General features: G+C 35.3%; 2 protein-coding genes across 42 annotated transcripts in view; both read left to right on the top strand.

The window, feature by feature from the left end:
* Positions 1 to 16,920, top strand: part of LOC138310974 (uncharacterized) — a 229,877-nt gene that overhangs the window by 124,328 nt on the left and 88,629 nt on the right. For 37 of the 41 annotated variants that reach the window (XM_069252370.1, XM_069252360.1, XM_069252369.1 and 34 more), the window contains 11 exons: positions 4,701 to 4,715; positions 6,781 to 6,816; positions 8,366 to 8,929; positions 10,759 to 11,331; positions 11,736 to 11,786; positions 12,383 to 12,424; positions 12,802 to 13,365; positions 13,704 to 13,757; positions 14,324 to 14,914; positions 15,514 to 15,561; positions 16,724 to 16,762. In XM_069252370.1, the coding sequence (XP_069108471.1) occupies positions 4,701 to 4,715; positions 6,781 to 6,816; positions 8,366 to 8,929; positions 10,759 to 11,331; positions 11,736 to 11,786; positions 12,383 to 12,424; positions 12,802 to 13,365; positions 13,704 to 13,757; positions 14,324 to 14,914; positions 15,514 to 15,561; positions 16,724 to 16,762 (2,577 nt within the window). Of the gene's footprint in view, positions 1 to 4,700; positions 4,716 to 6,147; positions 6,166 to 6,780; positions 6,817 to 8,365; positions 8,930 to 10,758; positions 11,332 to 11,735; positions 11,787 to 12,382; positions 12,425 to 12,801; positions 13,366 to 13,703; positions 13,758 to 14,323; positions 14,915 to 15,513; positions 15,562 to 16,723; positions 16,763 to 16,920 lie in introns of those variants that run through there. The other 4 variants (XM_069252389.1, XM_069252354.1, XM_069252352.1 and 1 more) reach the window with 4 other exon arrangements.
* LOC138310983 (collagen alpha-1(XII) chain-like) lies at positions 2,811 to 4,595 on the top strand. The gene is given in 2 exon segments (XM_069252396.1): positions 2,811 to 3,717; positions 3,926 to 4,595. Coding segments are annotated over 2 exon segments (693 nt in total). The 5' UTR covers positions 2,811 to 3,653; the 3' UTR covers positions 4,555 to 4,595.

Raw genomic sequence — 16,920 nt, 5'->3', positions numbered from 1 at the left:
TCGTTATCACCTCTATCAGGTGGGCTATAGTTTTCTTGTTGTATATTTGTATACTTTTCTGTTTGAATTCACGTTTACCCCGTAACAAAATATAACGATTTCTCTGACAACCGTATGATGCACATGTCATATTCTGACTCTAATATATTAAACAATGAATATCTGCTGTTAATCCAATGTTTCTAACCTCACTTTGGTTTTGCAGCACGTTTTTACATATCACGGTATTTAAAATGTTTTTTTATCTGACAAGAAAATCATTTATCTAAGTAACGACACAATTTTCACAACCGTATGATGCACATGTCATATTCTGACTCTAATATATTAAACAATGAATATCTGCTGTTAATCCAATGTTTCTAACCTCACTTTGGTTTTGCAGCACGTTTTTACATATCACGGTATTTAAAATGTTTTTTTATCTGACAAGAAAATCGTTTATGTAAGTAACGACACAATTTTCACTTGTATATAATATATGCAATTTATGTTTATTTTTTCAGATGAAGTATACTTCTCGATCATTACGTCACTTTATCACGTGACATAATGACGATTGTACACGGTTGGTCAGAAATAGACTAACCGGTGAATGCGTGAAATAACAACTGGGAAATCTTATCCGTATTTCGAGTGACTGTAAATATCATTATTATATGTTTATATATAAAAAAAAGTATTGCGTCGTTTGAATCGGGACAATATATGTATAGCTTTGACATATATCAACATATGCGAAATACATTTTGAAAGCTTTCAGAACCGTAACGTTACAATGTATATTGGTTTGGCTTGCTGTACCAAAGTCTACAGCGGAGTACTACATCATTAGAGTAATATCTACTACTATTAATGGTCATTGCCGATTTGTTACACACAGACTTGTTATGGCAACTCGAACGCAGATGTCTTGTGAGACAGGGGTTGTCTCAAACATTAGTTGTTATATATGCGTTGTAAACCAATAACAATTTAGCTCTTTACACCTCTGAGACGACCCCTAATTTAGCAGTAGTCTGCGTTCGTGTCCGCGTACTTAGTTTGTCTACCTGAAAATCGGAAATGTCTGTTTCTCGTTAAACCCATTAACAACTATGTTTGGGTGATGGGATGTTATCCATTTTGCCTCTGCTGTAAAATATGCAGTTTCATATCGCATATCATGGTTAGATCTTCATAAATATTCTTCATGAGACGTCACTGATACAGATCAATTTTAATTTTACTCGTTATTGAAGGTGAATAATAACCAAATGTCATTATCATTTTCAGATGTCATCGTTTTAAACATCCACGTGATCATATTTAGATTCAAATCCATTGTTAATGATTTGTAATTGTTAAAGAAGACGCGTTTCTTTATAGATAAAAAAAATCATTTTTATGATCATTATTCCAGTTTTAAGATTCATTCTTTTATTCAGATTAATGGCTTTCTTGCCCAGATATTTTGTGATTCATCAGTTCAGATCAAGATACATGCATTTATGTTAAGATTATTTTTTTTCATGCTAATATTCATATTTTCATTTTAAGATTATTATTTTTTATTATTATTTTATTTTTTTTTATATTTTTTATGTTAAGATTTATTTTCTCGTGTTAAGATTAATTTCTCATATTAAGATTCATTTTCTCACGTTAAGATTAATTTTCTCATGTTAAGGTTCATTTCATATTACAGCAACAACTATTCGTCCCGCTCCAACAGGACTACGTGGTAAGGGACAGATTTATATTTCCAACATTTCTCATTTTGTATTCTCATGGATTCTTCTTTGTGAGCGTCAACCCTCAGCAAAGTGTTTAAGACAAATAAGATAGAATACTAAATGTCTCACATTGTTAATGTGGATATTATATATATACTATATGAGAAAGGATTGACATTAATATAACATTATAGTATTGGGTGATACATGTAGTTCATTTAAACTTTGTTAAGCTCTTTCACTTACTCCCCATCATTGTTCTTAAAGGTTGTGGTAAGGGGAAACAGGACATCGTTTTTCTCTTGGAATCCTCGTCCAGTGTTGGTCGCTATGGGTTCAAAAGAATGTTGAACTTCATGAAGGATTTCTTGTATAATTACGATTTCGATGCCGGCCAAGTCCGCGTTGGTGCAGTGACGTTTGGCTCTGACGTCACGATAGTCTTTTTCCTAGACACATTCACACGTCGTGAAATATTGTACGAAGCTATAGACAATATCCCCTATAGTAGAGGAAACAGAAATACGGCAGGTGCACTGCAGGCCATGCACCTCGCCATGTTTACAGAATCTAACGGGGACCGACCGGACGTTGAGAACATAGCCATCTTAATAACGGACGGTTTGTCTAATATCAACCCTAGTCGCACGCAGGCGGAAGCGGAAGACGCAAGAAATGCCGGGATCACTATATACACAATTGGTATAGACCTGGCCGACACAAGAGAAATAGAGGGCATTTCAAGTAGGCCGTCCTCTGAGCACATATTTTTGTTAGAGAGATTCGCCGAACTGCCTGATATACAGGTGGAAGTGTATGAAGCGTCCTGCCCTGGTAACGTATACATAACAAATGTATACTCAATGGTGTCGGGTTCCGCCTGGAATGATTGGTATACAGAACAAATGTATACTCAATGGTGTCGGGTTCTGCCTGGAATGATTTGTTTAATGTCTGTTGTTTTGGTTTTGGGATATTCTCTTTCGGGCTATGGTTTGGTACCTAATCTCATCATATCTACAAACATAGCTCTGGTTTTGGAATATGTATTATCAATAGCAAATGGAAATGGGTCTACGTGTACCTACATATTTTAATTGGTGATGCAGGAAACTGATATGCTTTTGTCTGTAGTTTGTTTATAAAATATCTTACTTTTCAGTGTAAGAAATCATTTTCTAAATGGTATACCACATGGGTATTACGGCACATCGATCTAATATTTCTGTTTCAGCGATTCTATTTCAGCATTGAACTATTTTTCAGGTACACCAATGATATTATTTGTAAGCAACGATTGCTACGACATATAAATTACACGTAATTCCAAATTATATCAAAATTCCTTTTCAGCGATTTGAATAAAATGTTCCATCTGATTCTGAGTTAAATTTTCTGTTAAATAAATTGAATCGCTGCTGGCTTTAACAATGACGCCGCGCAATGTAAAGCGTGTATCATTTTATCTTATACGCTAGAAGTATATACTCCATTACAATTGATTACATGTGTTATTGTCTTTGTAAAGACGTACCCAGAACCGTCCAATCCATACTGATGACAATGTAAGTACTGACACAGCTTACGTTTATACCTTGTAATATACTCAGGCTTTGTCTTAGAATAAATAGTATTTATTGTACCTTTGTATACATTAGTGGATATATTAATATAAATGCTTTAAAGCATTTATAGAAAATACTTATAATGTATGACAATATTTACATTCATATAAACTAAGACTCTCACTTCATTCGAATTGTTTTCTTCCTTTGTTTGTTTGTTGTTGGTTTTTTTTCAATAAACAAAATTTGTACTTTCAAAACTCCATGTGGAGTCATATTATGTTGATGTAATCATAATACACTAAAATTTATATCATTTACCATTTACGCGAGTACGAGAGAGTGTGCGAGAAAGTACTGTTTTGTCATTTGCATGTTTAACATACTAATTGGTTTCTCTATTGCAGCCGATCCCACCGCTCCGAGCACTAAACAAGGTAGCTGATGTTCTTTTCCTAAAACCAATTAAAAATCAATTAAAACAGACATGTTATGGACAGGTTCATTAATTAGAATATATATTTTTTCAAATCATGATAAAATGAAATAACTAAATATGAGATGAATTTGTAAACCATTGTACAGTCTTTCATGTGAACTTTTGCGATATCAGTGTGAGAAGTCTTGCTGCATGTTTATTTCCAGAAGTGTGTAAATCGGGCCGAATTGACCTAGTTGTCGTTCTTGATTCCTCGACAAGTGTTGGAAATGATAATTTTGAGCTGATGAAGAATTTCGTGAAGGACCTAGTTAGTAAGGCTGATATCGACTCCGATCGCGTCCGAGTAGGTGTACTAGTATATAGTTCCGCTGTTAGCATCCAGTTTCAGTTGAATGCACATCGAACTAAAGCCGCAATGTTGGCGGCCATAGACGATATAAAATATAGATATGGCAGTACAAACACAGCGGACGGTTTAAAAACAATGTAGAGTGAGATGTTTACAATAGCCAACGGTGACAGAGAGGGCGCTGATAACGTGGCTATAGTAATTACAGACGGTGTGTCTAATATCAACTCGGCCCGCACAATTCCGGAGGCAGCTAGAGCGAAGAATAATGGTATCCATATCTATACCATTGGTATTGGTCTCCAGGACACGACAGAGGTGGATGCCATGGCAACAGCACCCGCCTCACAAAACACCTTCAATGTGCAATCGTTCGCCGAATTAACCAATCTGCATGAACAAATTTTCTCCTCTTTTTGTCCAGGTACAGCATTTGAATATGGCTACAGCACTGGCTGTAAGTCACGCGAGAAAACTATATGAAATCGACGAAATTGAAAATGTCATCTTTTTTATTTTGCTAAATCGACCATTTTTCAACTTTTTGATATTAAAATATGTTGTTACATTATACCTATATTAATTATTTATTTACCTATCAATAATTAAATGTCCTATTTTGTTTTCAGTCGACGAGGTTGAAGGTATGATATCATCTCCGTGTTTATGTAATAATACCTAATACCTGTCGACATGTTTTATGTTTTAACAAGACAATATAACTTCAACCAGCACCTGTACACTGAAATCAAGCGCACACCACTCTCCTACTAATAGACCTTCACCATAATGGCCTTTACAGTCGCACTATAAACCAGTGTAGCACTCTACCAGTGGCATTATCCTGTTGATGTTGATATTGTTGAAAGACATTGAGTGATAGTTGGGTGATAGTTGGTTATTGTTTTTCTTTCACCTTATTTATTTATTGTTTTGGTTTATTCCATTTTATTATGACTATTTTTGTGTGTTCAAAGAAGACTCAAATGATATTTGATATAGCCGTGTCTTAATAATGTAACTTCAAAAACTGACTAACGAGTGAGAAAAAACTACGATATACAACAAGGGTTCGTGTTGCCCTGTTTCTACCACGATCATATCAGCTGTTCACCAACAGAAATGTTGTCAGTTAAAGATGATTGTGGACAGGCATATGTAAACAAGGTTTAATAGTATTTTCCTTAGTGCAAACGTTTCTTAGAAATCATATCTTGACAAAAGATGTCGCCATCAAAACTTTTGTCAGTTTTTGCTTAAATTTCAATGAAAAATAAAATTAAAATTTCTATAATTATTCTAACAAAACACTAACTATACACGAGCATGTATGTGTTTTGATAAGCATAATCATTAACTGTTATATGAGTCGAATTTCGGTCCCGACAATTTAAGCAATTAATGATTCGTTTAGGACAAATCACTAGTTTTGGTTAAGATGGTGTCGTTAGATTTCTCTGACGTTATCATGATCACGTCATACCCACGCAAGGATAGCATAGGTCAAAGTTCAAAATTTATTTTACAATCAGAATATGGTTGTTCTTATACAGCACTTAGCTCTTTTATTTACAATGACCTATTCTTGATATTCCAGGGGTTATTGTCACTAACGTTATACCCACCCTTGACTATCTCATATAAAATGGAGATAGTTCAGGCAAACCAATTACTGGTCTACAGATGCTTCCATTATTGAAGATTACATTGTATAATTTTGCAATTTCTTTAACGTAACTCAAAGGATCAAATTAACCGTGTTTTCATTTGCCTCCAATTCTACTATGAGATAGTCAAGGAGTGGATATAATGTAAGTGATAGCAACCCCTGGAATATCGATGATGACAATGACCCAGCGTCCATTAATACAGCCTATTAAGGTAGGAATTATACAATAACTTGGTCGTCCACACATCTAATAATTGTCACCGTATACTAACAGAAACGCCAGATTAACTTCACATGTTTTAACATTTTAGCAGGATGCCATTAAATACATTATCCATGTTTTGTATCCTTCGGAAGAGTTTCCATCATTGTCCGTGAGTTTATTCCTGTTTATTCCTGTGTCTTGTTGTCCAGAACGCAGCCACGTAAGTGTTTATTAACGCACGCCATGTACTTGTTTACACATGTGATATGTACTCGTTGACACGTGTAATATGTAACTGTTGACACATGTAATATGTACTTGTTGACACATGTATTATGTACTTGTTGACACATGTAATATGTACTTGTTTACACATGTGATATGTACTCGTTGACACGTGTAATATGTAACTGTTGACACATGTAATATGTAACTGTTGACACATGTAATATATATTTGTTAACATGTAATATGTAACTGTCGACACCTGTTTTAATGTCCTGTAAATATTGTGGTCATCCTACTCTAACCTTTGCCCACTTCGGGTATTAATACTTTAATCAACTTCGTACAAAATTTGCATTCGGCTTCTTTTTTTGTCTACTTTGGATAAGAATTATTAGTTTTGATATTTCATATTGAAGTATATCCCTACAATTTTTTAAGAAATAAATTGTAAACATCTGTTCGGTCAACACTGATATCAAATGAGCGAAGTATTTTATGGTAAATTGTCTTCTGAATCTAAGAGATATTGTATTGATTAATGATATAAAGATTTTTAATTAGTTTAAGTGTGTTTGATGTGATTAATTGATGACATATTTCGTTCCAGCCACGCCAATTCCAGTAACATTACCGTCAGCATCAGGTAATCATCATTCACCTTCAATAACTTTTTATATGGTTAAACATGTAATGTGTACATGTCATTCATGTCTTTTGTGGTGTGCTTTCAGAATTGTTTCGAAAATGGAAATAATGAAGCATTTAATAAAGATATGAAATGGGTGACGTAAGGGGCGACAACTCGTTTATATATGTGCACGACAAATTTTAGCTGTCACTTACAACCTGCTTTTTAAAGTCTGCGATTTGAGTAATAAAGAAATGACGCATTGATTGTGATGAAAATTCGGAACTTAATAAATCCGTGGCGTGACCTATCGACTGAAATAGGAGTGAACTGTGCGGAAAAAATCATTAAGGAGAGATGCTTTGGTTGAAATAGAACTTACAATAATGACCTCAGGTAATATCCATGGTCATTTTTTAATTCTGCTAGGGCGATATAACACCATATGGACCTCATCAGAAGTCATGATTAATAATGATTTTTACATTACTACTGGTATTGATTTTTTTAAAATTAAATTATGTTTACTAGTTAGAATTTCAGCTACTTTTTATGATGTCATTGAATATGTATGATTTTATAGAAACAAAGTTTAACATACTGATAATTTCAGCGATGACAGAAGGTCAATATATTGATAATGTCTTACTTTTTTCACTGTATGTCATAGAACCAAACTCAAAATAACACAATAAAGTTCCAAGTCCACTTAACTTAAGAAAGTCCTTGTGAGTTAAATGAGTTATAACTTATTTATTTAGAACTTCCTATTTTTTTCAAGTTACCCCCGCCCCCTAGTCCCTCTTCCTTGGTTTGAGAGGAAAATCAATCCAAATGTACCTTTCAGGAATACTGGCAGTATTTGACAACACTGTGATTATATATATACTCTATATCCGTAACTAGATATATTATTTTGTTCGTTTTAGCTAGCTTAAAGTGACAAAATATTCCACTGTCTGGTGCTACCAATACCATGTACATTGATTGTAGCTATAAGGTAGCAGCCAGGGTCATTTAAGGAGTTTTTGGAGAAAAGCCGAGTTCCAAGAAAAAAACACCGACTAGCAATCAGAACTTGGCAACTGCCTCACCAGTTTAAAACCAGTACAGCCTCAGGATCATGACACAATTTTTAGTCCAAAACTGTCTTAAGTTAAGACTAAGCCAATCAAAAATGGCATTACATAAAGTTACGTCATTTCTGATTGACTTAGTCTAAATCTAAGTCTAAGATGTGTGCTTCTTAATCCGGTGCGGAAAACGAATTGCAAAGGTTTTTTCTCTCAAATTAATGACATTGGTCTTTATTCACAGAGGTCAAATAAGTTTAAATCTTAAAAGTGTTATTGTCAACAAAGAAAAAACCTTAGGACATAACCTTGGTGATCGTGGCATACTGAGATGAAGGGCTACCAAGTTTTACTTTTATCTTCATATTAACAAGAGTTATGGTGCTTTACGTCGCTCTCATTTCATCTACGGCACGCCTTGCGCTATTACTGCACTAGTAACATTAAAATATAATTTTTATCATGATACATGTATCATTATCTGGTTATAGGTTGTGCCCTATCCAAGGTGGACCTGATCATCATCATCGACGCCTCCACCAGTGTTGGACAAGCTAACTTCGATAAAATGCTGGCTTTCTGTAAGGATTTCCTACAGAACGCCGACATTGATTCCGGTAACGTACGTGTGGGTGCCTTGATCTACAGTTCTGGGGTAGAAATACAGTTTAACTTGAACACATTCTCCAAGAAAGTTGACATAAACCAAGCTATCGACGAAATTCCCTACATCTACGGAAGTACGAACACGGCGGACGCTTTACAGACGATGAGGAACATGTTCAACCCCGCTGACGGAGATCGTGATGGCGTCCCTAACATCTGTATCATCTTAACAGACGGTGTATCTAACATCAATTCCCGGAGAACCATCCCGGAAGCAGACCGAGCCAGGGATGACGATATCCACATCTACGCCATTGGTATTGGTCTTCAGGATACCACCGAGTTGGACGGCATCGCCAACGAACCTTCATCAGAAAACAGCTTCAATGTTCAGACCTTTGACGAACTCTCCGTGCTCAGCGACAAAGTATTTTCTTCATTATGTCCAGGTACGTAATTGTAACTTCATGTTGTTTTCAAATGTTCCGGAAAGCGTCTTAATTAATTTTTGTTATTAAAATATACTTTATATTTAAGTAACTGGTCATAATTGTCAACTACTTCAAACAAATGTTGTATTCCGAGTGCAAATACTATTTGTTTTCACTACACACTTGTGATTGCCGCATCGGAAAGATATCCAGACATACCATAAGCCCTCCACCTCTGGGTAATAAGTTGGAATCTCGTTGCGATGTCTGTTACTGCGAAAAGTGAATAACTTAATTTACGGTCATGCCCGACTATAAATCAAAGTAGTGAAAGTGCTCGTAAAGACAGCATGTATCAAAGTACTGAAAGTACTCTATGGTAGGAATAACTGGGACAGCGCAATTTGTGTAATTGATATTATCGAGTTATGTATCAAAGTACTGAAAGTACTCATAGTCGGCATGGCTGCCGGGCAGAAGACTTTCTAATTTAAGCGTCTGAAAACATATGACAATGATATATTTTTTACGAGAAATAAAAGAACTTTTATCACTTATTTATTTAAGTTGAATCATTGACTTTTCTAAATGAATTTGTTGCTTGATTTTAATGACATACTGTTACCCTAGTAATGTCTTTATTAAGAAGGTCAAGCAGTCGTTATTTTGCAAAACTCGAATTCATCATGTACATGTTCATTGCATTGTCTATCGTGAATATCAGTGTCATTGTTCTGTGGATTATTTTTAGAAAACAATCGCGATGACGTAATTTACGCTGACCTTATTTTGTAAATTTTATGTTCGGAATAAGATGTTCAAGTCAGGTTATTTTCTATTGTCATCTGACAGTTTTACAAAAGGTAGGTCATATTGATGCATTTTTGCAAAATTCTAGTTTAGTTTACATCTCAAATCCTAACTTTTTATACTATGAAAAAATACGAAAGAATTTATTTATTTTGCAAAATTTTAGTTTTTGTCACCTCATTGTTTATGTAATCATTTAAGAATAAGCTTGTCCAATTGACTGAATTTTGTAAATTGTTCTAAGATGTGTTTGAGAGCGTAAGTCGCATTTTTGCAAAGATTCAATTCTTCGGGAACTTAAACGTGTTCCTCTTAGATGACAATCTTCATTTTCTTAAGGAAATTTAAACCGATAAGGCAAACATTTAACTGGCCTAATTTCTCTTAAGATTACCATTTACCATTGATAGGTCATGATGTCATCATTTTCAAACTTTTTTTTTTGTTCAATCCCGCATGCTTTGTGCTTGTAGATATTTACATGTATGTTTCGGTATGATTTAAGGAATCTGTTTTGTCTGAATTTACATTCATGATTAATTTTGTTGAAAAGTCTGGGTTTATATTGCTGTGCGTTGCTTTGTTTTGTTTCACGAGTCTGTGTTTCTCGTAGCAAAATGTGTTTCTCGTAGCAAAATATCGTGTGTGTTTCAATATTTTGTTTTATTCACCACAGCAGGTTTAAAGAAATCTTTGACTACCAATGGGATTGTAGTTCGTATTTTCATAGCAGTTTTTATATTGTTTCCCTGTATGTGATAAATATTGTCTGAAGATATGTTCAGTTCTTTAAAATACAGTTAAACAAAAGCATTCTGAAATATATGTTGAATATATGTTGGATGTGGCTTTATATAAGCTGCATTGTATTTTATATCACTCATGAACCTTCCTAAATAATAAATGTTGTTACCATGTTAAGAATTTTTTTACGTGTACCACATAAACAATAATTACGGCTTTTTCAGTTGAAGAAACGCCTTTAGGCGTGTTTCTTATTATACATCAAAACTTATTTACGGAATTTCTGTGTGTAGTTACAGAAGCCCCCACTCCTGCTCCACGGGCGTTCGATCTCATCCTCGTTCTGGACTCATCTGTTACAAGAGAACAATGGCGATGGATTCAAAGATATGCTGCTACAGTAGTACAACAATTGAGCATAGATAACGAGAAGTTCCGAGTGGGAGCCCTTCGGTACAGCACTAACCAGAACGTTCAGTTTCAGCTCAACGATTTCTCTACCAAGAACGAAGTACTTAGGTCTCTACGTCGCATTCAATACCAGCGTGGGGAAACAAATACTGACGAGGCCCTGGAGTACGTCAGGACTCGCATGTTTACACCGAACAACGGAGACAGAGACTTCGCTAGAAACTTCATCCTTTTGATTACTGGGAATGACGAAAGCACCGATAGGTATGAGGCGTTCCGGGCAGCAGAAAGAAACGAAGACGATGGGAATTATCTATTCACTGTTGGAGTGGGACTCCGAGACCACAGCGAACTGGACGAAGTGTCGTCGCATCCTTTAGATTATTACCAAAAACTATTTCTGCTATCCGACCGCCCAAATGATATCTCTGACGATCTGGCTTTCCTGGAGACATGTAAGTGTAACTATGATATTAGACACAGAATGATCTTTAAAATGATACGCATGGCAGAGTTTTTGTTAAAAACAGCGTTCTTTTCAGTTTGAGGTTACCAAATGATTCGTCCATATTAAGATGTGGTGTAGTATTTTTTTAGGTAGCTCTAAATCATATTACAATGAGAGATTCATATCCTGTTTTGCACATTCAATAGTACGTTACGTGTACAAAAATCAGCGCATTAAATTTCCATTGCGGTGACAGAGTTCAGGTTAATAATTATTCGACCATTACATAATAGAAATGCTTGTTCGAATGTTAGTGTTTGAACATTTGGTAAACCGACCAACTATTGATATATCGTTTTTAATAATATAGTGGAGACATACTTACATGCGATATATTTTTTTCTATTGCAGTACCGGAGTTGCCACCAGATGGATTCCGAGGTCGCCCCTACCCACCGCCAAGTTAGTATACCATTTATCTAATTTACTTGATTATTGCTCAGCTACTTAATGTAGTCATTATCGAAATTTTGAAAATATCGACTTGTCACGAGAGAAAGGCTGCATGGAGAAGTTTAACAAAAGACTTTCCTACCATTTGTGTATTTTTATAATTCTAAGTAAATATACATGTACATGCTCTTATTAGATAAGTGTTTATTTCATATGATATTTTATGACACATTATTAAGATTTTTTTATTTTGATATTTTGCGAGCCTTGTCTACCAACAATTTAAACTTCTTAACTACGAAACTTACATTGTTAAGTATTCCAACGTCTAAAATTGCTGCAAAAGTTCATTTTGTCCTGCTGTTTTCGAATTTCAACGTCACGTCTTTGTTTCTTGCTGAACTTCATTATTTCTATCATGACGTCACAATTGATTTCCTGTCCAACACAGCCAAGGAAAATCGCTCCACGTCATATAACATATGCAAAATTATTACACGAGGAAATTCACTGAATATCTGGCAGATTATGTAATTAACTAGTGTCCTCGAAGTATGTCCGGCATTTCATCCACATATATGTAATAATTGTCTGTTGAATTTCAGCTACCACTCCAATACCCATCACCCTTCCACCATCTAGGAATGGTATGTGATGTTTTCATCATAATTATTGTTAGATTTTCACCTGCTAAACACGGAAAACTAAACGCTATTTTGAGAGTAATCAAACAAGTAATACGAGCTTAACAATTACTGTTTAGGAACATTGTCCTTTTGTTATAACAATGATATTGTGATGAAACTAATGTAATTTAAGCGCCAGAAAATTCGCCATTCTATCGCCAACCATTTTTGATAAGGTCTCCCCCTTTTTCTTTCTAATAAGCTTGATAACGAAAGTACTTTGTACTTCGATGTTAAAATATTCAGCCTTTCTTTGAATGAAACAAACTCACTTTTTTGACTGGTCGACCCAAGTACACGAACAAATTGTTCAATCGTTCATATCCTTCTAATTTCAGATTGTGCTCTGTCCAAAGTGGACCTGATCATTATCATCGACGCCTCCACCAGTGTAGGACAAGATAACTACGATAAAATGCTGGCTTTCTGTAAGGATTTCCTAAGGAACGCCGACATTGATTCCGGTAACGTACGTGTGGGTGCCTTGATCTATAGTTCCGGGGTAGAAATCCAGTTTAACCTGAACACGTTCTCCTCGAAAGCTGACATAAACCAGGCTATCGACGAAATTCCATACATCTACGGAAGTACGAACACGGCGGACGCTTTACAGACGATGAGGAACATGTTCAACCCCGCTGACGGAGATCGTGATGGCGTCCCTAACATCTGTATCATCTTAACAGACGGTGTATCTAACATTAATTCCCGGAGAACCATCCCGGAAGCAGACCGAGCCAGGGATGACGATATCCACATCTACGCCATTGGTATCGGTCTTCAGGATACCACCGAATTGGACGGCATCGCCAACAAACCAACATCAGAAAACAGCTTCAATGTTCAGACCTTTGACGAGCTGAATGCCCTGAGTGACCAGGTCTTTGCTTCTCTCTGTCCAGGTAAAGTCATGTTCAATGTAGATGTTTCTAAATGGTTTCTGATAAATTACGTGTTCTACTTGTACTTGTACTTTGTATCTTTGCCTTCTATCGACATTTTCATGTCCGTTTCATTACTATTCTATGAAACGCTATAGGTGTTATCCATGTTTCATTGTTGATTGTACTTCTTGTAACACTGTTCACTTGTACTATATATCCATGCTCATTATTTATTCTGTATTGTTTTAGCACATTGTTGTCGTTTTATGCACAGTTTGTGAATTGTGTTTTCGTTCATATGTTTCTATTTGTCCTCTGTTCACACGTTTATGTTTGTCTCCAACTGTGTGTCTCAGGCTTCAAACAGGAAGAAAGACCAACTATCAAGTCAACCGCCATTCCACCTAGAGGTAAAACACATGTGAAATAATAAAATCATTTTACTCTGGAGGTCGTGTAAGCTGAAAATTTTGGTATTGCGGTATAAATAAGGTATTCAAACTTTAGCTGGACAATTTATTGTCAGAGTGTTTTGAAAATAGCGTTAATATGTGTAATAAACCGATTAAAATGAAAGATAAAGTGGTTGGTATCACTGTGACCTGACCTGTCTGCAAATGTCCTCTATGGTCAGTATGTGTAAGAGAAAGAATGATTTGCTTGCTGACATTACAAATTGGTGTAGCTACCGGATCGTATGCCGGATACGAACCCACACCAGCTGCGTAAAGCAAGTTATGCATAGGTCTACTGTAATTGTTCATACAGTAGTGTATTTATGTTTTTTACATGCCGGATATTGGTTTAAAGTAACTTTCCCTTATTAAAATTTATAAGAGATGTTCTATATTGTTTTGTGGTAATAGGAACGTAGATCATTTAATCGACCATTTAATAGTGCCATCGTTCATTTTCGCTTTAGGTTTGAATCTCATGTCCATCAAATAATGTCTTTGTTTCGATTGTTTTATTTAAGTCACTGACGCACCGACCACCACTCCTGCACCAACGCCTCCACCCAGAGCCTTCGATCTAGTCATCGTCCTGGACTCTTCTGTAACACCAGAGACATTCGAATGGATCCGGAATTACGCTAAAATGGTCGCTGGTCGACTCAGTATTGACAACGAGAAATTCCGAGTCGGCCTCCTCAGGTACAGTACTGACCAGGCCGTCCAATACCAGCTGGACGATTTCTTAACCAGGGACGGTGTTGTGTCCGCCATGGATGACGTCCGGTACCAGCCAGGAGAGACAAACACCGTGGCTGCTTTAGATTACGTAAGACGGAGGATGTTCCGACCTGAAAATGGTGATAGAGACTTCGCTAGAAACTTTGTCCTTCTCATCACCGGACAAGACGAAAGTGTTGACAGATATGGAGCTTTCCGGGCAGCTGAGAAATTAGAAAATGAAGGTGCCTATATATTCACTGTTGGAGTGGGACTCCGGGACCACAGTGAACTGGACGAGGTGTCGTCACATCCTCTGAAGAAATACCAGCGTCTGTTCTTGCTGTCTGACCGACCCGAGGATATCGACGACGAGTTAGCGTTCATTGATGCACGTGAGTTTAACAATTTGATATTCTTTTATCCTTAATGAATTTTAGACGGATATCATGGTTACTGTATTTGTTTTAAGTGTACAGTAGACCTATCTTTAAAAAGAAATTTTATTCTTAATTAATCTCAATGAAAATAAGTTACATAATATTATTAGTGCGATAGACTGTCGACAATCCGGTAATTTGCGTCCTCATCACAAACTTTGCGGAATGCGAATGTTTTAGACTGTCGAATTTAGTCTATTTAGTCAATAATAAAACCATTTCTTGCCATTTTTGTCCAGATTGTGCGTTTTCTAGACTATCGACGTCCGGATTATCGCGGGTTTAGTGACATTAAAGGAATAATTATCATCAAGGGTGTTTTTTATATAAAACGTGTCAGGACGGAAAATATAGCATTTTATCTCGTATATTGGCTTTTTGATGGTTATATAAAATCAGCATACGAAAGCAGACCGTTCTTTTCCTCGAAATATTGTAAGCGCAACTTAAAAAGCTATGGAAAATTAAAGTAATTTCATATGTGAAAAGGATGTGGTTGAATTAGTGAATTATGTTGCAAATACATAATATAATAAAATGTTTTGTAATTTCAGTACCCGAGGAGCCTCCAGAGGGATACCGTGGACGGCCTTATCCACCAAGTAAGTGTGCGGTATATCTTCTGATGATACGGATACAGTTGTGTATTTGAACTGCATCTTATCAAAAGCTTTGATTTAAAAAAAAAGTTTTTAAAAATCGCCAGTTGAAATCAAAGCTTTCAAATGCGTATGTTCAGATTTCCTCTTCACAGTCCAAGATGAATATTCTGCGCCTAATGTATGTTAATTGTTTTTGAAGACCATTTGCTCATTCTGTAATTAGTTATCTATGACGTCATAGCTGTATCGTTTCGATTACAATACTTCCGGTTGGCAGAATAGTGTATGAACTAATACTGTATTTATGTATCTAAATCAATTTTATTTTTTATCCAGTATAGTGTAAATATAATTATTGGTTATCTGAATTTTTAAATGTATTGATCTGTAAAATATACTGGGCTACTTTTTACACATATTTATTACTATTTTTTACACCTTAGTCAGAAATGTTTAAAATTCTTAAATGGCTGCCTTTTAGCAAAAGGATTTTATACACTAAATTTGTTTTTATGTACAAAATTCCTAACAATCTAGCTTCGCAAAATGTGAATTATCTTATTCGTATATCCAATATCCACAGCAAACATACTATATTTTCAAATTCAAATACTTTTTATCTACCAAATCACTGTACAAGTGCATTTAAACGATCTTTTAAATATAAAGGAGCTTATGTTTGGAACATTTTACCAGACCACATAAGAAATAACACATCTCTTTTATCTTTTAAGAAAGCAGCAAAGGATTTTTGATGGGATAACTTCATTGGACCTGTAGATGTATTTTATATCCTCTTTATGTGTGCTACATTTTTCATTAATGATTATAGTTATTTTTTACATTGTACATACTTTATATTTTATCTTGACCATGTGTAAGACAAGCTACTGAGCTCAACATGTTATCAAGTTTAAATAAAGTCTATTGTTATCATTATTATTACTTGGTATCCTTCAATTGACAGTTGCCATCAGTAGTAAACTACTTATACTTTAAGTATTAACATAAGTTATATCGTCCAAGATAATGATAAACACTGTTTTACATTTAAAATTGATTGAGTTACTTTAATGGAATGTGGTATTTACTGCACGAAAAAAGATTTCTTATATTTATAAGTTACCTTTCATGCAAAGTTATACAATTTTCATAATTCCAGCCACCACGCCAATTCCAATCACACTTCCTCCAGCTACTGGTGAGTCCGTCCTGTTTTTCTTACTCGTAAAACATCTTTACTGCTCCATACAATATCTAATGTTTAGACATCAGATAGAAAAACTTATACCTAAACTTTTTTTTCAAATCAGGAGTTACTACTTTACAAAGATCGAACAGGGTTTCTTAACCACCATC

The sequence above is a fragment of the Argopecten irradians genome, chromosome 16 (assembly GCF_041381155.1).
Source record: "Argopecten irradians isolate NY chromosome 16, Ai_NY, whole genome shotgun sequence".
Lineage (NCBI taxonomy): Eukaryota > Metazoa > Mollusca > Bivalvia > Pectinida > Pectinidae > Argopecten > Argopecten irradians.
Note: the sequence above shows the minus strand (reverse complement) of the source record. Positions and strands in the feature narration are given on the sequence as shown.